The following is a 25,372-nucleotide window of genomic DNA, read 5'->3' as shown; positions in this document are numbered from 1 at the left end:
GCCCTTCTCGCTTATTCCACACCAGCCTCTCCCGATGTCGTGAATGGCTCATTGTGGTAAACCTTTTTGCGCCCATACAATATTAAGCCCACTCAGGGGCACCGCAATGTAACCTGTCCTGCGAGGGTCAGCCAATCCCCTGGCACTGGAAACCGTGGGACTTTCTTCATAGGTACCCTTTGGATGAAAACTCATTGTGCCAAGAAATCCCCCGCCAGGACACTAGGTGTGTGCACTGCATGTGTGTGCCCAGTACGGGGGCCAGGGGGGGGTGGGGTCGCAGTGCTTGCAGAGTGGATTCGAGGCCGTGGCACCACAGAGTCCTGTTACATTGGGATGTTTGGCCAATCCCATGAGTAATTGAGCGTTTTCAGTTGAGAGAGTTTGGCTTCATGTGGGAGGAACATTTTTTGCTGTTACCCAAAGACAACCCACCACACTTGCAGAGGGTGTAACACTTGGGAGATTCGCACGGATAGGTTCAAGATTCTATGGTAGGAGCGAGTGGTCTTTCTAAGCCCCAGGGGGGCAATTAGGTTGACCGTTTGGTGCTAAAAGTAACTGTGGACCCGGCACATACAAGCCCCTCACAGCCATCGCAGGGGTCATCCCCTGCGTCCTTTCCACCAGGATTAACGTGCGACCCCAACCCCTGTGTACATTTATGTTAACGTAAATTAATTAACGGAAATATGTTGGTCAACAAAGTCAGTTTCTGAGGGAGTAATGGCCCAAAAACCTCTGCACCAATGGGTTAATAATCCATTGCTCTGCTTCCCAATATTCCGACCACCTCGTGGCTGGCGCCTACCTCACCGGTGACTGCACCCAGAGCTGTCCCTAGGGTCCGGCGAATCAGGGCGATCGTCCTGGGACCCGCACTTTGGAGGGCCCCGCGCTTTTATGTCACGGTATCAGATGTAATACGTCAGGCTTCGTTTGAAGGCGTCAGGGTGGGGCGGGGGCACACAGCGGGATTTGCCCTGGGCCCCGCACCCCCCTATGGGCGAGCCTGACTGCACTCGGTATTCTACAATCCAAGTGTACATCCTGGCTCTACCTCCGCTCGGCTTGCAAGATCCCACGAGATGGGGCGCATTCAGGGTGATTTGTTCGCAGACCATAGGAATGTGACATTGACTCGGGGCCTGAAATGAGCGCAGGTCAAATCTCGCCAAGACATTTGTTAATGTGGACTTTGTTACCTAAAGACATCTGTATCAGCTCGTTAAGCACTGTACATATGTAGTGACTGACTTGGAGACGTAACTTCTTGGAGGCAATTCATTAATTAAACACCGAGCACACTGTTACACACACGCTGCTGTTACACAACGCTCTGTCTCTCGCTTAAACGCAACTCTACACTGGTTGCTAGCCTACAACACAACGCTAGCCATCTGACACTGACGGCGCTGAACTAAGACAGCCAACTACCGTCTAGCAGCGCAATTATCAAGTGACGACGACAGCGACGAAGGCACGAGACGACAGCGGCGATGGCGACGATCTTCAACAGCAACGACGATGATGACGACGGGGATCCCACTCCAAACGACGGCCCCGATCTCCCGCTCAGGGTCCCCTTTTATCCTGTTAGTGTGGCCTCGCACTGCCCCGGCCACTCTCCCCTTCTGGAACCTACGAGCGGACTCTCAACATGTCCCTTCCGTAATCTTTACCCTAGATCCCTCTCGGGTCTATCACGTGGTCTGCTGTCAATCAGGGCTGCTTCAAGCTGCAGATCCCCTTCCCTGGTAGCAGCCAGCGCTTTGCTCCGTAGTGACCAATTCTACGTCACTACACATATGCAAAGTGAGTGCACCGGGTACATTAAATTAGTTCAGTTGACTCGTTCAGGGTACAGTGACATTTTCTTTTAAAGCTCTTTCTGAAGTGACCTGGCCACAAATGATAACACAACAAAGTAGTTTATCATTTGGAAATGTATAGCAGACATATAATCTAAACACATGGTGGAGGGGAAAACTGGAGGACCCGGAGAAAAATCCACACAACCACGGGAAGAGATAACATGCAAACTCCAAATTTATAACAGGGTGGGGATCGACCCCACAACCTCCTTCTCATACCAGCCATGGAAGATTACAATTCGCCACTCTGGCGCCCTATAGATATCTGTAGCTGTATCAGCTCGTTCAGTATATACAGTGAGGGAAAAAAGTATTTAATCCCCTGCTGATTTTGTACGTTTGCCCACTGACAAAGAAATTATCAGTCTATAATTTTGATGGTAGGTTTATTTGAACAGTGAGAGACAGAATAACAACCAAAAAATCCGGAAAAACGCATGTCAAAATTTTTAGAAATTGATTTGCATTTTAATGAGGGAAATAAGTATTTGACCCCTCTGCAAAACATGACTTAGTACTTGGTGGCAAAACCCTTGTTGGCAATCACAGAGGTCAAACGTTTCTTGTAGTTGGCCACCAGGTTTGCACACATCTCAGGAGGGATTTTGTCCCACTCCTCTTTGCAGATCTTCTCCAAGTCATTAAGGTTTCGAGGCTGATGTTTGGCAACTCGAACCTTCAGCTCCCTCCACAGATTTTCTATGGTATTAAGGTCTGGAGACTGGCTAGGCTACTCCAGGACCTTAATGTGCTTCTTCTTGAGCCACTCCTTTGTTGCCTTGGCCGTGTGTTTTGGGTCATTGTCATGCTGGAATACCCATCCACGACCCATTTTCAATGCCCTGGCTGAGGGAAGGAGTTTCTTACCCAATATTTGATGGTACATGGCCCCGTCCATCGTCCCTTTGATGCGGTGAAGTTGTCCTGTCCCCTTAGCAGAAAAACACCCCCCAACGCATAATGTTTCCACCTCCATGTTTGACGGTGGAGATGGTGTTCTTGGGGTCATAGGCAGCATTCCTCCTCCTCCAAACATGGCGAGTTGAGTGGATTCCAAAGAGCTCCATTTTGTTTCTCACCTGACCACAACACTTTCACCCAATTGTCCTCTGAATCATTCAGATGTTAATTGGCAAACTTCAGACGGGCATGTATATGTGCTTTATTGAGCAGGGGGACCTTGCGGGTGCTGCAGGATTTCAGTCCTTCACAGCGTAGTGTGTTACCAGTTGTTTTCTTGGTGACTATGGTCCAAGCTGCCTTGAGATCATTGACAAGATCCTCCCGTGTAGTTCTGGGCTGATTCCTCAAAGTTCTAGTGATCATTGCAACTCCGCGAGGTGAGATCTTGCATGGAGCCCCAGGCCGAGGGAGATTGACAGTTCTTTTGTGTTTCTTCCATTTGTGAATAATCGCACCAACTGTTGTCACCTTCTCGCTAAGCTGCTTGGCAATGGTCTTGTAGCCCATTCCAGCCTTGTGTAGGTCTATAATCTTGTCCCTGACATCCTTAGAGAGCTCTTTGGTCTTGGCCATGGTGGAGAGATTGGAATCTGATTGATTTCTTCTGTGGACAGGTGTCTTTTATACAGGTAACAAGCTGAGATTAAGAGCACTCCCTTTAAGAGTGTGCTCCTAATCTCAGCTCGTTACCTGTATAAAAGACACCTGTGAGCCAGAAACCTTTCTGATTGAGAGGGGGTCAAATACTTATTTCCCTCACTAAAATGCAAATAAATTTATAACATTTTTGACATGCGTTTTTCTGGATTTTTTTGTTGTTATTCTGTCTCTCACTGTTCAAATAAACCTACCATTAAAGTTATAGACTGATCATTTATTTGTTAGTGGGCAAACGTACACAATCAGCAGGGGATCAAATACTTTTTTCCCTCACTGGATGTGCTAATTTGTTCAGTTGACTCATTTAGCGTACGGTGACATTACAGTACTTGGCTTGCGTAAGACGCCCCGGCTCAGCACGCCTTGAGTGAACTCAATTACGGCCGCAGAAGAGATTTTATGGGATTATTTTCCAGATTATCCAGATTCGTACCTGGTGCGACTTGTCAACATCGCCATGAGGAAGGCAAAGGCGGGTGGGCGGGTGTGGCGCTGGCCACATCACTCCCCGTGTGTCATTCCGGCCTTCATAGGTGCTCGCTAACAGCACTTGCTGCTTCAGTCTGTTCAGGCTATACGGGGGATCTTTGTCTTTGTGTGTGCACTTGTGCTGGTGCGTCTGTGCGTGCTTACGTGAGCTGAGTGTCACATTTGCTCGCTGGACTTTGAATCGGTGGGTCTCGAGTGAGCAGGATGTTGTCCATTGTGAACGTGCCAACTCTCGAACACTCGCACTAAAAACGATCGTTACAAGGTTCACAGTACCACTCCGCATGGCGGTGAGCGATCGTAAACTCTCACCACCTTAAACACCAAGCCAGCACCTCTGGTTCTAGCTTGGAATCCCAGCCTGGACAAAGATATTGTTCTTCCCCCACACCACCGATGAGCATAGTTGGCTGGGTATGGTGTGAAAGAAGGTCAAGATACATACAAGCATCTTCCTGGTGAGTTCTTTCCTCGCCTAGAATTGTTTAGCTGTTTTAACCCCAGCCTAACTGGACACAGAACAAATGCTAGAATTTATCCCTTCAGTTTTCCATCGTATATTCTGATATCCACACTTTTATTCCAGCTTGTGCTGTTGGCATTGTCATGTGACAAAGAACATTTATTTTTGCAACTCTGCAGCTGAGCAGTGCATTACCCTGCGTCAGTGAATGGTCCGAGAAGATGACAACGCAGAGCTACCTCTGAAGTCGCTTCTCGAGGCCTCTCTATTCGCACTAGGGCCTCACTTTTTTTTGTTTGTCGCATGTCAATCAAATCTGAATATTTAATTCGCAGAGCTGGATTTCAACCCAATTAATTGAAAAGCCAACTTTAATATGACTGTGTATGTTTGCATTCATTTGTGGCTGAGCAGAGAGCATCAGCTCACTACACACTCGCAACCACCAAGTGGCCCCCCGCTCGCTGCCACCGTCACTCCCCCCAGCGATGGCTGCGCTGCGCACGCTCGCCCTCCGCCGCTCGGCTGGGGCCCTGGGAGCCACCCCGCTGCACGGGCCGGCCTCGTCCCGCCATGGCGGCCAAGCCGGCGTCTCCTCCTCCCCCTCCTCGTCCGCGTCATCTTCGGCGAGTGCCGGAGACTACTACGACGTGCTGGTGATCGGCGGAGGCACGGGCGGCATCACGATGGCCGCCCGCATGCGGCGCAAGCTGGGGTCCTCGGGCAAGGTGGCCGTCATGGAGCCGAGCGAGGTGCCCGATTCACGGACGCACCGCGACTGCCTCGCGCACCCCGGTTCAATTCGTGGCTGCGGTGCGAGCGAGGATCCCCGTGCGCCCACACGTGGCCGGTATCGGCACGATCGCATTGGCGTGATGGACACGAGATGAGTGCCGCAGTCCCGGTGGCATGCGGTGGTGTCTGAACCCGGATGGACACTTGCCTGGGTCGACTTGGCCTCACATAATGAGTACCTGGTGCAGAGTGTGAAATTATGTCCAGTCAATAAAGGTGGCCGGGCGTGGTGCTGGACACAGTCACCATTGTTGAGCACCCGGCCGACCATTTATAGGTGCTGGCTAACAGCATTTGTTGTTAGCGAGTACCTATTAAGGGAGTATTTTATTTGTATACAATTAAGTGCGTGAACCGCTGCGCCACCACTCCACAAATATGATAATAATTATTATTTTCATTTACCAGTGTAATTCATGCAAATTGCATCTCACAATCATTGGTGGAGGATTTATAACGTGCATAGGTTTCACACGGAGGGGCATGACCGAACAATGACAGACAAACGGGAGAGGGAAGGCAGCCGGAACCAACGCTACCAACAATTGCCCAAGCTCTGTGGTCCTATATTGTGATGTTTGGCCATGTGTATATATAAACAAGTAAATAATAATGTCTTAATCTTTATAAGCATCAGAATCTTTATTTAGACTGGAGGAATCCGATGAGCTATGAAGCTCTTTTTCATACTTGTCCAGTCGGGGCATGGAGTCAGCAACTTACAACAACAAACAATACATAACACCACCACTTTCACCACCATCATCTCTCCCATCCAGCACCATTACCACCACAACCACCAAAAGACAAAGATCCCCCGCATAGCCTTAACAGACTATTGGGGCAAGTGCTGTTAACGAGCACCTATGAAGACCGGCACGACACACTTGGGGGTGGGTAGCCAGCATTATGCCTGGCCGACTTTGTCTCACTGCACCAGGTACTCATTTGAAGCTGAGTTGATCTAGGACCAGTTCAGATCATCATCACCGGTGTTGACAACGAACAGCAATTGAACTTGGGTAGCTGGGTTCATAGTGCAGCGCGCTAACCACACACCACCGCTCCCTACCACCATCATTACCACGGTACCCACCCACAATCCTCCGTCTCACCTGCAATCCTCCATCTCATCCCGGCATTTATTGCTTCCATCCTGCCCCCCCCCACCATGGCAGATGCACTACTACCAGCCCATGTGGACGCTGGTGGGTGCCGGTGCGAAACGCTTCGGGCAGTCGGGCCGCTCCACAGCCTCGGTGATCCCCAGTGGAGTGCGCTGGTTGCAGGAGCGCGTCGGCACCTTTGAGCCCGAGCAAAACCGTGTGCGCACTGTCAGCGGGGCGCAGGTGAGTGGGGCGAGTGTGGATAGGCGAGATTGGGTATTGGTGAGCGTGTGTGTGAGTGAGTGAGTGGGCAAGTTTGTGGGTAGGTGAGTGAGCGAGCAAGTGAATGAGTGGGAAAGTTTGTGAATGGGTGGATCAGTGAGTGAGCAAGTGGGCAGGTTTGTGGGTGGGTGAGTGAGCTAGTGTGCAGGTTTGTGGGTGGGCGAGTAAGTGAATGGGTGGATGGGTTTGGGTGGGTGGGTGGGTGAGTGGGTTTGCTTGTGGGTGGGGAATGAGCGAGATGTGAGTCGCGGTAATGCCGATGCCACCGCTTCGTGTTGAAACCGGCAAAAACAAAACTCTCCGTTCTTGTCCCCACAGATCAACTACAAGTATCTGATCGTGGCAATGGGTATTCAACTCAACTATGAGCAGGTGAGAGGCCGAGTATCTATATTCGTGTACATGTATGTGCGTGTGTGTGTGACAAACTGGCAAGGGAGATGGACTAATGTGGTACAAAAGGATGTGGAGCTGATTGGACTTGCCGGTGACTGGCACAAGCAGTGTCAAGATCAGCCTCTGTGTAGGTTCATGAAGGACGTTACTGGGCAGTTGGAGGCAGTTGCCCTCCAGCAACATCGGAGAGCAGGGGAACACTGCTCACAACAACGAGCACCGGGCCGCTAAAATGCAGCAAGTTGGCAGATTAGGGAGCATAGTTGGTGCATCTGCCAGTCATCTCAGTCGGTCAACCCATGGCACCCGGGTCTGTTCTGTGACCTCCTGCCATCGGGCCTTTTACACTTCACATGACCTCAAAGTGCACCTAGCATGGCACAAGTACATTGGTGATGTCACTACCACTTCGAGGCGAATGGCAGCTGTTGTTGCTGTTTTGGTACCCAGTGTTATCACAGGCCACGTGCAGAATAACCAGGTGGGTGGCTCAGCGGTACAGCGAGCAGCTCGCAATCGGAAGGTCGCGAGTTGAACTCCTGCTTGGGGGTTGACTCTGCAAATCATTGCTCCCTCCAACGCCAATGAATTGGGGCTACAGTGGCTGTCTTATGGACAGACTCGCCCACACCATTTCAATATGGAATTTCAGGGCTGTACAAAGGAGATGAGCGCCAATTCCTCAATGCTCAGTTTAGCAGGAAATTACTTTATTTTTTTTGTAAATAAAATACAATAAGTGGAAGGATGGGGATCTCATCTTGACATGCACATGATGCTGGGATACCTGGTATGTTGAAGGAACCTTTTGGTATTTAGGTGGTGACACGGCTGAGCAGTAGCGTTTTTGCCGCTTGTTGCAGAGGTTAGTAGTTCCAATCCAGCAGGCTTCCCTGGTTAATGTTGCGGGTGTATTAACCATAAAATATATATGCTGTCTGCTTCGCAGTGGACGTTAAAGATCATGTGACATCGAAAAGAACAGACAAAAGTCCAATTTGAAAAGAATTAGACTGAAAATTACTCGAGTAGAATTACACGAGGCACCAATGGTCCACTCCTGGCAAACTAATGCCCGCTTGAAAGGCAGGTACCGACCCTATGCCGCACAGGGACAGCTGCCACTGGGCGTGCCCTTTTACATGTGTTGAGATGAGATGCAATGCACATCCCTTAGAGTTACTGAAGCATTTAAGCAGGCGCTGTGTAAATACAATGATTATATTATTGAGAGTCAACCAAAAAAAAAGCGTATGCCGATTTATCTGGAGTTTCACTTTATTTGGGCCATCCCTCTTCCTTTCTTGTCTCCCCTGACACTCGTGGGCATTGTGACGGTGGATCATCATGATCTGTGGATGTTCTGCCATGTCGCCGAAGGGTTGGCGATGTCCGTAGGTTTTTTTGGGGCATTTTGACGTGCGTGTGAAACCACTCCGGGTGGTTGAACCTGTTCCGCGTCCCCGAGGGGTAGCAGCCGGGGCTGCTCGGGCCCAGCTCGGAGGCATTCGCAGCTGACGCGGATCCGCGGCCATTGTGTTTAGTTTGTTGTCCTTACCTTGCACCTCCGATTAGCACAGTTGGCTACGTACAGTGCAAAATAAGTTCAACATACGTACATAGCCACGAAACTGGCTGTACAAATGAGGCAGAACAAATCAGACAGACGGTACAAAATGAGACAATTTCAGTGAGACAATAAAAGAGTGTGACAGTACAAAGGAGACAGGTGCGGTTGATTGCATAAAATATAAGTACTTTAATAATAATATAAAAATATATATTCTTACACTTGAAATGTGGTGCATAGCTCGTGAGCTGAGGAATCGACATTATGTCAATGTGTCGTGCTGGCCTTCATAGGTGCTCGCTAAAAGCACTTACCCCAAGAATATGTTAACTATCCAGTGGATCTTTGTATTTTACTCTTCCGGGTAGAGGCAATAAAACTTTATCGCCACACTTTATAGATTCTCAACGAGCTCCGACTGATACACTCGCAGGAGGGCAGGACCCTCCTGAAAGTAGTCACGAGACTCGGGGTGGAAAACTAAAATTTGTGCAAAGAGCACGATTGTGCAAAAAGAAACGATCAACATTCCTTAAAGCAGTGCTTTGTGGTCCTCTAAAAGTGATTTTCTGCTGCATTGTAATTATTTGAGCTCAGCTGCTTGTACTACACCAGGGAGAGGAAGGGATCTGTCCTGTGAACACTGGCTCAGGGACAGCAGCAGCGGGGAGCATGTGTTCTATTATGTCATGTACGGGGGCCTGTTGCCATTTGTAAAATCACCGACCTACCTACCCAGTCACCCATCTACCGTCCCACTGCCCCACCACTGATCAAATTGATCAATTGTCACGATTCCGGGTTGTGGTCTAAACATGTTTTTAATGATTTAGCAGTTGCTGTAATTTTAACCACTTCCAACCATCATAACCACAATCACCGCAGCCATAATTTCCACAATCACAACTACCAAATCACCACAGCAACCACTACAGCCACAACCACCATCACAACTATCACCAAAACCACCACCACCAAAACCACCACAATCACTGTAAACACCACAGCCACAATCACAACCAAAAATAAAGGCAAATATCCCCTTGTAGCCTTAAACTGTAGGATCAAGTGCTGTTAGCAAGCACCTATGAAGACCGGCAAGGGCACATGAGGGGGCACGTGACCAGCACCACGCCCAGCCGCTTTTATCTCCCTAGTGGCGATATTTACACAACGGCTAAGTCGACATAGGGGAAGGACCAGTTCAGATAATCGTCAATGGTGTTAGCTGTGAGCGGGAATCAAACCCGGGTTTACCGGGTTTATAGTGTGGCGCGCTGACCGATAAGCCATCGCTACCGATAAGCCATCGCTCCCCACAATCGACACCACCACAACCACCGGACTACGGTCGAGATCACTTGCCCGGCCCCCCACCCCCTCCTGCATTCCCACTCCCGGGTTGTCTTCCCCCCGCACCCCTGCCATGGGCCCCTCTTACTCCGCCTCCCTCCGCTGACCCACCCCAGTCGTCCTTCTCCTCGCTGCACGCAAAGCAACAACAACGACTTTGCCGAGTCACGGTGACTGCCACGGCCGGCGCTCAGCTCCCGGCGAGGCTTGAGCTCCTCCTCTTCGTTTGCGCCCCTCCTCATCAATCCCCGTTCGCGTCCCTCCTCGCCGAGTCTCCTAGATTTCCCCCTCGTGTCAGGACCAGGCGTGGTGCCATGTGCTGTAAGGGTTGTGGCGAGGGATAGAGTGGTAGGTGGTGAGGGTTACAGTGGTCGGGATAGGCGTTGTAATTGTGAGGGTTAGCGATAAGTGATATGGTTAATGTTAGGCTTGGGATTATGATATGGTTATTGTTAGGCTTGGGATCATGATAAGCATTGGGGAGGTAGAGAGTAAGTTTCTGAGTTGGTGTTAGGGTTCGAGCAAGCGTTTGCATTATATTTCTAGTTTTATTATTGCTGTGAGGCTTTGGGGTTATGATTAGTCTTGGGGTTAAAGTTAGTGCTCGAGCTAGTATTGGGGTTTGTGTTATGGCAGAGTTAGAGTTCGTTTCCGGGCATGCATTGGGTTTAGTGTAATGGTAGGGTGAGTGCTGGAGTTACGACATCGTTGGGAAATCCCACAGTTGGGACACACATGCACACAGGGACACAATAACACCAATGGCCTCGGAGACTGACACTGAGAAATTAAAACGCACATGCAGGGGCACGAGGAAATACTCGCTCAAGGACACGGATACTTGCTCAAGGACACGGGGACACAATCTGCAGACACTGGAAAACACGCACACACGTGTGCACCGACACACACCCACAGGCAGCTGCAGCCAGATCCAAACTGGTTCCAGATATTTGTTTCTGTGTTGAGTTAAACCTCTCACGGGCCTCACGTCAATCCTCACACTTTTACCTCGGACAGCGGAGTGGTAAAACTCGAGCCTCAACAGCAAGAAGTTCCTGGGTTTGATTCCCGATTCTGGCGCCTTTCTGTGTGTGAAGTTTGTATTCTCTCCGCCTGTTGTGCGTGGGTTTCCTCTGCGTTCTCTGGATGATCCCTCCCATAGCTAAACGCACACACGTACAAAAGTAATCATCGATATCGACCAAAACCATCTCAATGCTGAAAAATACATTGAAATTACTGAATTAGGATCACGCAAAGTAGCAACATAGCCCCCTCCTACAGAAACTTGCAAGGACCCTCCTGAAAAAAGAGCCTTCAGACTCGGTGAAGCTTTTCTGGGTTAATGCACCTGGTGATGATACACATACAAAAACTTATCTCTCAATACCAGCAGCGAATAGTTAGCAGAGTTCGCAGCAGCAAGTTTATATAAATTATTGTTTATTTAACATTTTTATATGTGTATGCATGTGATTGCATGATAGCTATGTGTGTGTATGCAAGTCTAAACTTAGTGCAGCGGTTAGTGCACCACTCTATAAACCCGGGTACCCGAGTTCGATTCCCACTCATGGTCAACACCATTGATGATTATATGAACTGGTCTTGGGCCTCCCCTAGGTCGACTCAGCCTAAAATGAGTACCTCGTGCAGTGTTAACATAGTCACTCGGGATACAAAGGCGGCCTGGCGTGATGCTGGCCACCCATCCCCTAATGTGCCATTCCGGCATTCATAGAAGCTCGCTCACAGCACTTGCCCGAAGTGTACGTGAAAGCTAAAGGGAGGATGTTTGCCTTTGTATTTGCATATGTCTACGTGTCATTTAGGCGTTTGCTATGTATGTGCATGTGAGTGTATATATGTGTGCGAGTGCGGAACAGTAGCGCACTGCGCTACAAACCTAATTCTAAGCCATCACCAGTGACGGATTATAATCTAAACTAGTCCTGGGCCTTTCCTAGATCGAATCAGCCATACATAAATACCTGATGTACATGTAAACATCAGCACTGGGAAACAAAGGTGCTGGTCACCCACCTCCTCGTGTTCCGTGCTGGGCTGCGTAGGTGCTACTTGCTAACGGCACTTGCCCCAAAATTATGTTAGGGCTATATGGGGGATCTTGGTCTTGTACATGGCATACCGTGTTGGCTATGTATGAGTCAGCCATAATACATTTGGCAATACATAATTGCGTATCTATTTCTTCATGAAACATGTCTATGTGCTTTAGGTGAGGCTTTGATCATTTCAGTAATTCCATCCTATATTTTCCTCGCTATATGCGTAAAAAATAGTTTTGCGAGGTCAAATGCAACACTGTCAACATCATGGATTGTCTAGAAACACGATGCAACTTTTTCACTTCGTCCATCAGAGCCAATATTTTCCAGTAGTGATTGCTTTTAATCACCCTGCCTGCTGGCAAGACCCATAAAGTCAAAATCGGTGTAGATTTATGTCACCATAAACAAAACGCTGCTGGAAAACGTAAGCTTGGAAGGACAAGAGGCTAACGGACTAAAAGCAAAGATTAAATTGTAAACGTAGGTACAAACATTGGCCATTTATTTATGCACCCCATGATTCTCCAATTACGGGGAGCAATGGAGATTTTTCAATAAAACACGCAGAACATATTATTTTATGACCAGATTTTTTTCTGAGTGTTGTAATATTATTATTTGGCGGAGCTCATTCTTGCCGATGGGTTTACAGTTGCGGTGTTGCATTAGCGGTGACGTAATCACTAATGCAGACGTTGCCTTGCCAGTGGCTCAGAGGTTGGACATTCTAAGGCGGCACCGCCTCAAGGTTTAAACCCAGCGGTTATTATTTAGCAAGCACCTATGAAGACCGGCAAGGCACACGAGGGGATATGTTCTGCGGGTTTAAACCCAGTTTTCAGCCACGGCAATGCGAGTGACAGTGAGAGCGTGAGTGATAACGTGTGCATTGTGGGTGATAGTCCGCGTGTACGTGTGACAATGTGTATGCTGGTGACAGTAAAAGTATGACTGTGTGGAGTGTGCATGAGTGATAATGTGAGTGATAGTCTGCCTGTGTGTGAATGATAAGTGTGTGTGTGTGAGCACAACAGGGGTTTTCTACGTTGTGAAATGTCCCCGGTCTGACTGCAGACAGAAGCTTCAGTTTTCAACTGCAGATGCAATGCACCCAGTGAATGGGGATTACAACACAACAAAGACAAAGTTCCCCCGTATAGCCTTGAACAGACCGTTGGCGCAAGTGCTGTTAGCGAGCATCTATGAAGGCCAGCACGACACACGAGGGGGTGCGTGGAAAACACCACGCCCAGCTTACATTGTTTCCCTTAGTGGCGATATTTACACACCGCACCAGGTACTGATTTAAGGCTGAGTCAACCTAGGGGAGGGCCCAGAACTGGTTCATATATTCGAACTCAGGCCGCCGGGTTCATAGTGCAATGCATAAACTACTGTGGCACCGTTTCCCCTGCGTGTGCACACTAACACGCGTGTGGGCACACGTCACACACGCGTGTGGGCACACGTCACACACGCGTGTGGGCACACGTCACACACACGTTACGCACACGTCACACACACGTTACGCACACGTTACATACACGTTACGCACACGTGCAAGTTCTCAAATTTGTAAGTAGCAAGGGAAGTCATCATAGAAGAACAAACAGTTCAGACAGGGAACCCGCACGTTTCTAAAAGACACACAATCATAAACGCGTACAAATAGCACCAGGACTTTTATGCGTCATGCCAAAAGTATCAACGGTTCCTGAAGTGCAGTCTCCAACTTTCATTATCCACTCTAGTTCTCTGGCCTCTTTTATTTAAGTGATATGAAGCAGGGCCATTGCTCAAAACGTCGCCTAATATATATTTTTGTCAGGCCACACACAGTGTTGTTTTTGACGTTCAGTGTGTTGTTGTTCATTGTGTTTGTGCACCAGTGCAAAATACTGCAGTAGCAGCACGTGATTTGCACTGTGGTCCTCTTGTCTTAGGTGACCATGAAGGTAAACATAAGTAAATGTGACAGCGTAGGTTTTGGTGGTCACTCAGATGTGAGTGGCACTCCACTCGTGTTAGGCTCGCACAGTAGCCGCGTGTTGTTCGGCGTCCGATGGCGCATCGCAGCTGAATTTAGCTCCCTACTCGGCATGCGGAGCGAAACGTCGGACGTCACTCCGCATGGCGCGTGGCTTGATGCGGAAATGCGCCGTTTTACGGTTTTCAGCTTCATACCTTTTACGCATCAGTTGGAAAACCGTATTTTATCTTTTTATCTTTAACAGCTGTTAGCATAGCAGGGCATCACCGCCTCCCCCACCGTGTAAGGCATGCCACAAACTGCCCGTGTGGCCTGCAATTCTAAAACTAACGATGACCGAAGATCTGGTTAAGTGACTTGGTTCCCACGTGGCACGGGGTTGGGGAGGGCTCATTACGGATTGGAGGAGACGCTCAGCCTGCACCGCTGAGTTTCTGGGTTTGGTAACGGGTTTGGGTATGGGTTGAGGTACGAATTTGGTTACGGGTTTAGTTCCGGGTTTGGTTGCGGTTCGGGTTATGGGTTTCAGCCACTCGTGATCCAATCGGATTTTCAAGCATCAAGAGTTTACGGCCTCGGCCAAGTCACAATGACTGCACACAAAAAATTGGATTTACACTCAAACTGGGTTATTCCAACTGAGGGTCACACATTTTGGTTTTATTGTCGGATGATTCAATATTTTGGTGCGGATTGGGGAGCTGCGACGGCTGGTTTGGACAAGAGGCCATTGAAGATACCTCAGAAGTAGTTCTGTGACCTCAACTTTTGGGGTGTTTTTTGCGACACAAGAGAGGTGCGAGTGGCAACTGAACGTTCCTCATGTCACAGACTATGAGAGTCGAAAGATATAATTAGAATGAACAATATCTCTCTCAAGTGCGTACTGCTGGAGAGAGACGGGTTGTGCCGTGCCTTGAATCGGCACGATATCCAACGTTTCAGTGCCATGTGTAGGGAGCTTCTTCAGCAACTGAAATGAGCCGTTCACCTTGTCCCCTCGATTACAAAGCGTTGCAAGAAGCTCCCCAGGCAGGTCGTGGAGTGATATGTCAGTCATCGTGCCAAACAAGCACAACAACAACCTTCAAAAACGTCGGAAAGAAGAAAAACACAAAAATCTTGGATCTGACAACGGTACAGCCGCTGCGTGCAAAGTCCCCGTTAGTGAGCGCCGCGGTCACGTGACTCCCCAGACTTTCCTCGTTACCCTGGGACATGGGATGGGGAGGAGGGTGCAGGGGGCACTCTGTTGGGAAGGATCGAGTGTGCGCTCACAGCCATAATCCGGTGTCGATCGGCGAGATCGCGAGCGGCAGGAACTAGGTGGTCTGAACCCTCATCCCACTAACCGACCGGGCCCTCTTGAGGGTTTTTTTTTCCCACAATGGCGTAGAAAGGTGTAGCCGCTGTTGGTGTCGGTCAGTCTGCGACGCTGAGACGACCTCGCGGGAACTTTTGTCAGAGAGCCGCTGCCTTCACCAGTGCTGCCCCGTTGTGTTGCTAAATGATTCTATTGCCGCACGTCCCCATTGATTTCTGTATCCTATATCACTATCAGGTTGCAGCAATCCTGCCCCCCACCCCCCCAAATTTACTGCCGTTGCTTCTGATTCACTGCTGTCCCCCTCCTAAGTTCACTACCACCTCCTACTTCATTCATTGTCACCGTGAATACTACTGCTTCCCTAATTCGCTGTTCCCCCCCTACCTCTATCACTGCCAGCTTCTTTTGACTCTTGCTGTTGATTTCACTGCCGTCCCTTTTCGTTCTCATTTTCACAGCTGCTGCTCCCATCACTCTCTCCCACTCCCATTACAACCGCCCAGCATCCCCCATCCCCCACCGTGCTGCGGTGGCGAGATGTTATCTCCCACCCCTGGTATGCAGGTCTTGGGTTCGATCCCGACCCTGACGCCTATATAGATTTTTTATACAGGCGTCAGTTTTTACCTCCACAATTTAGAATCGACGTGCTGTTAGATTTTTTTTGCTGCTATAAATTTCCACGCGATAAGCCACTTTGTTGAGATATAATTTATGGCTAGGTGGCTTCTCAAAATGAGATACATAGCCTCAGTGGGCCTTACCTGGTAAAATAAAAGTTGTAGTTTATCTCACCATCTTCCATGACCCCCCCCGCCCCTTCGCCATCACCACCCCTTTCTACGTCTAGGTGCGAGGGCTCCCCGAAGCGTTCGAGGAGGCGGGAATCGGCTCCAACTACTCGGGCCTCTATGTGGACAAGACGTGGCGTGCACTGCAGGACTTTCGCGAGGGAAACGCGATCTTCACGCTGCCCAACACCCCCATCAAGTGTGCCGGCGCCCCCCAGAAAATCATGTACCTGGCCGACGACTACATGCGCAAGGTGCACTGAGCTCCAGAACTTGGCAACCAGCGGCACGGTTACCATGGGTTACCATGGATTTCCATGGGTTACTTTGGGTTACCGTACCACCACTGCTGGTTTTTGAGCTGTTGCCACTCACGCGTTGTCCGGCGTTTCCTTCTTCGTGCCGGCCAGCTTCTTCAGGAACTGGAATTTAACAAGATTTCCGTCACGTGCAGCGACACCAGAATCTGAATCTTTATGTAGATTGCAGGAGAAATCCGATGAGCTATGAAGCTCTTTTTGACAGATGTCCAGTAGAGGCAGGTCAGCAAGTTATAACAGCAAATTATACACGAAACAATAGGAGTGTAAATATATAGAAATATTTATGATTAAAAAGTGTGTAAGTACATACATTTCTGCCAGTTTTTCAGCACTAAATGCAAGCTTGGGCAAGGCAGCAAAACAACAACAAAAAAAGTCCCCAGCCCACACTAAGACAACACGCAACGTTAGACATTGTACCAACACATGCCGGCACAAACCGGACAATGTGAGCCAGGCAGACGTTAAGATTCTCAGTGAAGGGGTTAAAGTGAGGTGACGGTTTGTTGAGCAGGGCATGTCAAGGTCAAGAGTTAATTTTGGTTGATGCCACTGTGATGGCAGCGCCTGCCTTGCCATCGCTTTCCTCCACCTGCTAGATCCTGCAGTTGTCGTGAAGTTGACTTTCAAGGCCCAACCTCCAAGTCTGTGCCAATCTGGCTCGTGAGCCTGAATCCACATTGTAAATAAAAAACAATAAAGATCGATTGTGATGTCAAATCGTGGTGTCGATCATGATGATTCTTCATTCCATGAAAAGGGCCATTGAATCCTCGCACGCCTAGAGTGCAAATATAATATATATGCACGTGCTTGGTATTAGAAACATACATATAGTTACAGGGCCCCAGGCGTTTGCCACCTTCTCAGCTGTGATAGTTTTTCGAGTGTGACCAGAATGTGCCATCTAGCTCACCCCAAGAGATGTTTAATTACACACTTTAGATTTCGCTTATCCTCAGCGTTCCACCACACAGTTCAAACTTGCTCTCTCATTATAATTGTTTAATACTGTTGGAAATAGAGGTTGTGTGTTGCACTGCAAGACCGTGAGAGATGATGGATAGACAATGGATACCTCGTGTATTGATGACAATGGTGATTGATGATGATGTGTTAAGACAAGGGTATAATGGATGATGGTCAAGAATAATAATGGAGTGGCAACCGAGGACTGGAACGTGTCCAAGAGGACGTCCAAGGAGAAATAGAGTGATATCGAATCATGTGCAGGTGCTTGGGTGTATTATTAAAATTCAGGATCGTGGAAGGTGGTGGTGACTTGGGGCGACCTTCATTCAATAGTAGATTGATCATGGTAGATCAAGCTAATTGGTGATGGTGGATAACGGATAATACGTACGGACAACTTCTGTATTTTATTATAATGCTTAAATTTGATTTTTTTCAGACGGGCAAGCGAGACAAGGCAAACTTCCATTTCTGCACATCTCTGGCCGTGATGTTCGGCGTGAAGAAGTACGCGGATGTGCTCGCCAAGATCGCCGCCAAGCGCAACATCGCCGTGAACTTCCGCCACAACCTGGTGGAGGTTCGCGCCGACCGGCGGGAGGCCGTCTTCGAGAAGCTCGACCAGCCGGGCGAGACCGTCACACTCGAGGTTCGGCAGAAGAGTTGACTGTATGGCCTCTGTCCATCCGTCTGTCTGAAACTATTAAAACTATAAACGTAACTATTTTTACTTTATCAGGTAAAGCACACTGAATTTTTACGTCTTTTTTTTTTGTCAGGTCCCGCAATTTTCATATCCGAGCTCTCCGACACATTTGGCCACTATTGAGTCGTGACATAGCCAACACGGTGGCATGTAGCATATACTCAATTATTGCAACTCACTACGCTACGGGACATCTGCCAAAAACAGCAAGCTGCGCTTCTCCGGCTATCTGGAATGGTGTTCCTTCAGATATTAGGATGCCACTGGAGATATGCACTTTTGAATCTAAATTGAAACCTCATTTCTTTAGAACTGATTTTTGTGTGTAGTTTGTTGTCCTTCCCCCTCACCTCCGATTAGCATGGTTGGCTATATACGGTGCGAAAGAAGTTCAACATACATACACACATACAAATGATAGCTGAATGAAGTGGCTTATCACGTGTAATTTTATAGCAGCCAAATAATCTAAATAGATGTTTCTAAATGTGGAGGAAAATCCAGAGGACCTGGACAAAAATCTACGCGACCAAGTTGAGAACATGCAAACTCCAAATATAGTCGTCAGGGCCAGGACCGAACCCATGAAATCCTGCATTCCAGACGAAGGAGATAACATTTCGCCACTGTGGCACCTAGAGATGGCCCAATATGAGTTAAACTTTAGTACAGGTGTCCCTTAATTTACGAAAGGAATGAGTTCTTCAAAAAACACGTAGAACGAAGTTCCATAAATTGGAATGGCTTTTCCCATAAACTTAATATAAAAATTAGGAATGTGTTTCGGCACAGGGAACTAGATCATTCCAACTCTACTCATAACATAAACATATGCACCTATATCACTTTTAAAAATACAAAAATAAAAAACATAAATATTAACACGATTGAATAATAATGATTTTTTATATATATATAATATTTTCATGGAGCTCACCAAAACATCTGCATGTTGGAATGACTGGAAAGGTGATGTGGAGGCGTTACTGTTCAACTGTAGGGACACCATGACGCTGTTGTGGATGGATGATGTAGTCTCCCGGGTGGCTCTTATTTGATATCGTGGTGCATGCCAAATGAAATTTCGTTTACGTGGAAATTCGATTTCGTAAATCAAAAAGTGTCTAGAATTTGCCAATTACATTGACACGAAATTTCGTTAACCGAACGTTCGTAAATCGAGGGATACCTGCATAAGGGACCTACCCTAGATCAAATCAGCCTCATTGATAAAATGGTTGCGCAAAGCATGGCGATATAAAATGGGCGTGAAATGCACGTGCCTTTTAGTTCAACCCTTCTGAGGAGCAGTGGGTCAGTAGTTAGCATGCTGCACTCCAAACCCGACAACCCGAGTTTGATTCCCGCTCACGGCCAAAAACAGTGGCAAATATTTGAACGGGTCGACGGCTTCCCATAGGTTTACTCAGCCTTAAATTAGTACATTGTGTGCTGTGTATACATCAGTTCTGGGGAGGCAGTGGCAGACGGTCGCGGTGCTGGGCGACCACCCCGACGTTCGTAGATTGCTCGCTGACAGCACTCGCCCCAACAGTCCGTTAAAGGCCACACGGGGGATCTTTACCTCTGTGCGCGTGCAGTACAACCTGCTGCACGTGACGCCGCCCATGGGCCCCGTGAACGTGCTCAAAGGCAGCGCGGTGGCGGACGCAGCCGGCTGGGTGGATGTCGACAAGGGCACGCTGCAGCACAAGCGCTACCCCAACGTGTTCGGCATTGGAGACTGCACCAACATCCCCACCTCCAAGACGGCCGCTGCCATTGGTGAGCACACCCGTTAGCACGCCCGCTTGTTAGCATGCCCGTTAGTACACCTGCTCGTTAGCAACATGCGTGAGCATGCCCTCTCGTTAGCACGCTGGTTAGCCCGCTCGCCAGTTAGCATGCTCTCTAGCTCACCCGCCTATTAGCACGGCTATTAGCACACTTGCCCGTTAGCACGGCCGTTAGCATGGCCGTTAGCACGCTCGCTCACTTGTTGGCTTACTTGCTCGCTTGTTAGCAGGTTAGCACACATGCTTGCTCAACCGTTGGCTTACTCAGCACGTTCGTTCGCATGTTCGCTCATAAACGAACGCGCTCACTTGTAAAAAAAAAAAAACTCCCTTACTTATGAGCTCACTCATTAGCATACTCGCTCACTCGTTATCACGCTCGCTCACTCGTTATCACGCTCGCTCACTCCTTTATTTGCATCCTAGCTCACTCGCAGTCTCCCTCTCTTACTCCCGCACTCTTGCTTGCTTGCCCGCTTGCTCCCTCTAGTGGCTGTAGACGACAAGCCAGGCTGTTGAGCTAAAAGAGACATCTGCTCATGTTTTGTTGATTACTAACAACGCAGACGTCCTTTGGAATTGACTGTCCATGCGTCCGTCCATCACTTCCTCTGGACGTGACGTCCTGCCAGCCAATTTTTTTTTACATATCGTATGATATTTAAGTTATGCAGCTGTTGAGAGAGGTCCCAGTCAGCTTGACTCTGTGCCAACATCTGCAGGCCGCCCAGAGGAAGCGATGGACTACTGTCCATCGATTCCTCTTTATTTACACAAGTTTACAAGTACAAATAGTAAAAGTACATACTTTTCTGCCGATTTTTCAACACTAGATGTAAGCTTGGCAAGGCAACCATTAGACCGGTTCGAGTCCCAACCAAGTAAACACAGGGGTCTCATTATAGTGACAACAACAACAACAATAATAATCTGGTATATTTGGTATTTGCGCCATTCTCGAAGGCGCTACGTTTCTCACTCATGGATTACGAGCCCGGCTACCCAAGTTCAATTCCCAGTCGCACCCAACATCAGTGGTGAATATCGGAACCGGTCCTTGGACTCTCCTAGGTCGACTCTGCCTCAAATGAATACCCGGTGTGGTGTGTAAACATCGTCATTGGGGAGACTAAGGCGGCTGGACGTGGTACGAGCCACACCACCCCTTCTTGTGCCATGTTGGCCTTCATTGGTGCTCTCTAACTGCACTTACACCGAGTCTGTATGGCTATACAGGGATCTTTGTCTTTGTGTGCGTTTGAGTAGCGGTAGCTATAAACCCGATGACCTGACTTTGGTTTTCGCTCACGGTCAACATCATTGACGATTATCCGAACCGGTCGAGGACCTCCTCTAGTTAAACTCGGCCTTAAATTAGTGTGTGGCGTGGCGTGCAAGCATCGACCCTGGGGAGAGACACCGGCAGTCTCAAACGTAGTGCTGGCCAAACCACCTCACTGTGCGCCTTGCCGGCCTTAATAGGTGCTCGCTCACATATATATGGCTAAAGGAGGGACCTTTTGTCTTTGTGTGTGTGCGTGCGTGTGTATCCCCATGCATGCAGCTGCCCAATCGGCCGTTCTGGACAAAACAATCTCGAGAGTGATGAAGGGCAAGGCCATCTTGCACGCGGTAAGCTATGTTTCACTCATGGGTAGGGCAGAGGTTAGCGCAATGGATTACGAGCCCGGCTACCCAAGTTTGATTCCCACTCACACCCAACATCAGTGATGAATATCGAAACCGGTCCTGAGACTTTTTTAGGTCGACTCTGCCTCGGTCCGGGGGTTCGCAGTTCGACGTGAGCCAGCGCTCCCCCTTGGCCCATGTTCCCACGACGTAGTTCCCCGTGCTTAGCGCGGCCCACTGATTTACGTCAACCCTTCCACCCCTTGGTTGAGTACGTCTTCGTCTTCCACTTGCCCTTCTGCTTTTCCCAAAAAGGAGGAATATGAGCCTCATCACTACATGTCCATCTTTCTCTGTCTGAATAAATCCGACATTTGTTTGGCAACATCCAATTACAGGCAGTCCCCGAGATATGAATGTCAGATTTATGAACATCCACACTTAAGATGTTATAATTTTTAACCATGACTTGCGAACATCCGGTTGTACTTACAAAACCGAACCGCGTGATGCACCCCTCTCTGACGAAAATATAAAGGATATTTTTGTTCATGTTACTTAATTTAATGTTGTATTTAATATACAGTATTTATTACAGTTATACATGTCCGTATTCACAATGCTTTTTAAAAATTAATTTTCGTCATGCTTCCTAAAATATTTCTCTCCTTTGAATGGTTTCCTTTGTCACTTTTTTGCTCATAGTTTTTCTTGTCTATCAGATTCTCAGCATTGCACTAAAGCACAACATCTCATGCAATATGTATGTATGTATGTTGATGAATGTTGAGCTTTGCACCGTACCTAGCCAACCGTGCGAATCATACTGACGGTTCACTGATTCAGTGTCCAAGTCTGACATCATTCGCAGGAGTAGGCCAGTGTATGCCGGCATCAGGGACCTTAATTCGGCTAATTCGAAAATGAGACCGCATGTGCGTGTCAGTGTCTTGGAGGCAGTTACCCTCCTAAAAAAATGAAGGGCAGAGGAGTGCCGCTGACAACAATGAGCGGATCGCCGGGTGGCTAAATCGCAGAAAGTTGGCACACTGGGGAGCACAGTTGGTGCATCTGCCAGTCATCTCAGTCAGTCAACCCATGACACCTGGGTCTGTTCTGTGACCTCCTGCCAGCAGGCCTTCGACACTTCACGTCGCCTCAAAGTGCACCTAGCATGGCACAAGCACCGCCACTTCGTAGTGAATGGCAGTTGTTGTTACTTGTGTGCCTCTGTGGGGAGCAGGTGGCGCAGTGGTTAGCACACTGTCCTATAACCCTGACGACCCGAGTTCGATTCCCACTCATGGCCAACACCAGTGACGATGATCTGAAATGGCCCTGGGCCTCTCCTAGGTCAACTTAGCCTCAAACGAGTACCTCGTGCAATGTGTGAACATAGCCACTAGGGAGACAAAGGCGGCCGGGCATGGTGCTGGCCAGCCACCCCCTCGTGTACCGTGCCGGCCTTCATAGGTGCTACTTGCTAACAGCACTTGCCGCAACAGTCTGTTCAGGCTATATTGGGGGATCTTTGTCTTTGTAAGACCGTGTATGTGTGCCCATGTGTATGTTCACTTGTGTGTTTGTGTGTGTGTCCATTGCTGCATGGTCACGCCCATGTACCTGCCCGTCTGCACACGTAGTACGATGGCTACACGTCATGCCCGCTTGTCACGAGCTACAAGACTTGTGTGCTCGCCGAGTTCGACTTCAACGGGCAGCCCCTCGAAACGTTCCCCTTCGACCAGGGCAAGGAGAGGCGCACCATGTACCACCTCAAGGCCGACGTCATGCCACCACTCTACTGGCACGGCCTGCTTAAGTACGTGCCCCACCACACCCCACCACACCCCAGCGTGCCCCAGCGCATTCCAGCGCTCAGCCGGCCGAGCCTTGCTAGTCAGGGCACCACAATAGCGACATGTTATCTCCCTCGGCTGGTATGCAGGAGATCGTGGGTTCTATTCCAACCATGACGATGCCTGTATATATGGAGTTTGCATGTTCTCCCCCTGCTCGCGTGGATTTTTCTGTGGGTCTTTTAGTGTTTCCCTCCACATTTAAAAAACATGCGTTTAGGTTATTTGGCTGCTACTATAAATGTCCACGTGATAAGTCACGTTGATGAGCTATCATTTGTGGCCGGGTAGCTTCTAAAATAAAACTAATAGCTTAGTGGGCCTTACCTGCTAAATAAAATAGTTTAGCTTAGTTTTTATTTAGCTCTCCTGCAGCAGTGAACACTGAGAGTCAATGAGCACGGGGGACCCGAGCAGTTGTGCAGTTGCAAATATTGTGGTTTTTGGAGTAGACCTGGCAACAATTTAATCAACAACACTCTCGCAAAATCGGCAAGGTGCTGTGCATGTGTCATCCAATTCACCATTGTTTTGTTTTGTTTGTCAGCATAGGCACTTGGGTGGCCGGGAGTGTGCATTGCTGGCATTCCTATAACCCCCTGCCGTGTGCTATTGTGCCAAACGTAACAGGTGAACACAGATAACACGTCTCTCTTGACATGGTAACCAGACTAACATGTGATTCTTTGTTTCTGGTTGTGTCTGTGTGTTTTTTCAGGGGTTTATGGGGTGGACCAGGGATTTACCGCAAAATGATGCACCTGGGCTTCAAGTGAATATCTCTCCCATGATACACTGCGTCGCCAACCCCCTCTTCGACCCCTTCCCTCCGTCAAATCACGTCGCTACTTGAGCGAGTTAAAATGGCCACTTGTGCGGTCCTTCCTCTCATGAGAGTAAGTTTTTAGTTGTATTGCCAGATCTCGCGTTGTCTCCCCTTTTGCGTTTTCCACGTGAGTGAACTTTGTTTTTCGTCTTGTGACGTTGACGCCGCACAAACGTTTTGAGGTCCGCACAGATGGGTTGCTCGGTATGGTCACGTACGTGACAGTCTTTGCCCAGAAAGGCAGGCGTCATTTGTACACGGCTCCCGAGTGCAGCTGATCACGTAGAACAAATTTTGAGCATTTAAATCGGAAGTGAATTCACCTCGACTTGAACCTGGCTTTTTTATGTTGTCACGTGACAATTGTCGCTTGTTACAGGAAGCCAGGCTGGGGATGCCGTCTCGCCTTTTCGGGACGCATCAACGATTGCGTGTGGCCATATAACAAAAGTTAATTTCAACAGCTGTTCAATGTGGTTTCTTTGCATTGCTTACATGTCAAGTATTGGACCTTGAGTAATACTTGCCAAATCAGATAGTAATCATTCCCGAATAATGATGGGACTTACAATTATCCACACCTATGAAAAGGAGATGCTTTTAGGGAGCGAGGAGATAATGAAGGAGAGCAGCTTCTGCTTTCATGTGGGATTATACAAATCAGCAATCATTGCCCCACTACTGGCCCACTTAACGCCCCAACTCACTCCTGCATATGAGACTTGTCCTGGTCTCTGTGAATTCTCACTCTAGTTAAACAAATGCAACATAACTTCCCAGACGTTATCGAATGACTTTAGTTGCCCCCCGTTTTGAGATAGGTTAATGTCCTCCTCCCCATCTCCCAGAATTAACACTGATCTTCAGCACAGTTATTGGGACTCACTACACTGCAAACACATCTCGCATAGACACTATATTTTTGCATTAAGGGAGAAATTTGTAATAATGTTTCTTTTTTTATTGTTAAAAATGAAAATGCATAGACGGTTACGTTTGTGCGCGTTTGAATCGTCAGCAGCTGCCGCCACTGCCGCCGCCGTGATGTAACTGATGGCAATGGTAATAACGACGACAGCTGTCTTTGGGAAGTAACACAATAAAATGTGCTTGTGGAGTGACTTTAA

At 48.5% G+C, this 25,372-nt stretch overlaps 1 protein-coding gene across 1 annotated transcript in view; it reads left to right on the top strand.

The window, feature by feature from the left end:
* Positions 1–25,372, top strand: part of SQOR (sulfide quinone oxidoreductase) — a 26,734-nt gene extending 1,362 nt beyond the window's left edge. The window contains exons 2-10 of the mRNA XM_032968572.2: positions 4,864–5,201; positions 6,423–6,593; positions 6,951–7,004; positions 16,194–16,388; positions 17,869–18,078; positions 19,737–19,920; positions 21,496–21,563; positions 23,204–23,382; positions 24,138–25,372. Coding sequence (XP_032824463.2) covers positions 4,938–5,201; positions 6,423–6,593; positions 6,951–7,004; positions 16,194–16,388; positions 17,869–18,078; positions 19,737–19,920; positions 21,496–21,563; positions 23,204–23,382; positions 24,138–24,195 — 1,383 coding nt within the window. The 5' untranslated portion in view covers positions 4,864–4,937 and the 3' untranslated portion in view covers positions 24,196–25,372. The remainder of the gene's footprint in view (positions 1–4,863; positions 5,202–6,422; positions 6,594–6,950; positions 7,005–16,193; positions 16,389–17,868; positions 18,079–19,736; positions 19,921–21,495; positions 21,564–23,203; positions 23,383–24,137) is intronic.

This window comes from Petromyzon marinus, chromosome 40, assembly GCF_048934315.1.
Source record: "Petromyzon marinus isolate PM22_M1 ecotype Great Lakes invasive population chromosome 40, UKy_Petmar_22M1.pri1.0, whole genome shotgun sequence".
Taxonomy (NCBI): Eukaryota; Metazoa; Chordata; class Hyperoartia; order Petromyzontiformes; family Petromyzontidae; genus Petromyzon; species Petromyzon marinus.
This window is presented reverse-complemented; position numbering and strand designations above follow the sequence as displayed.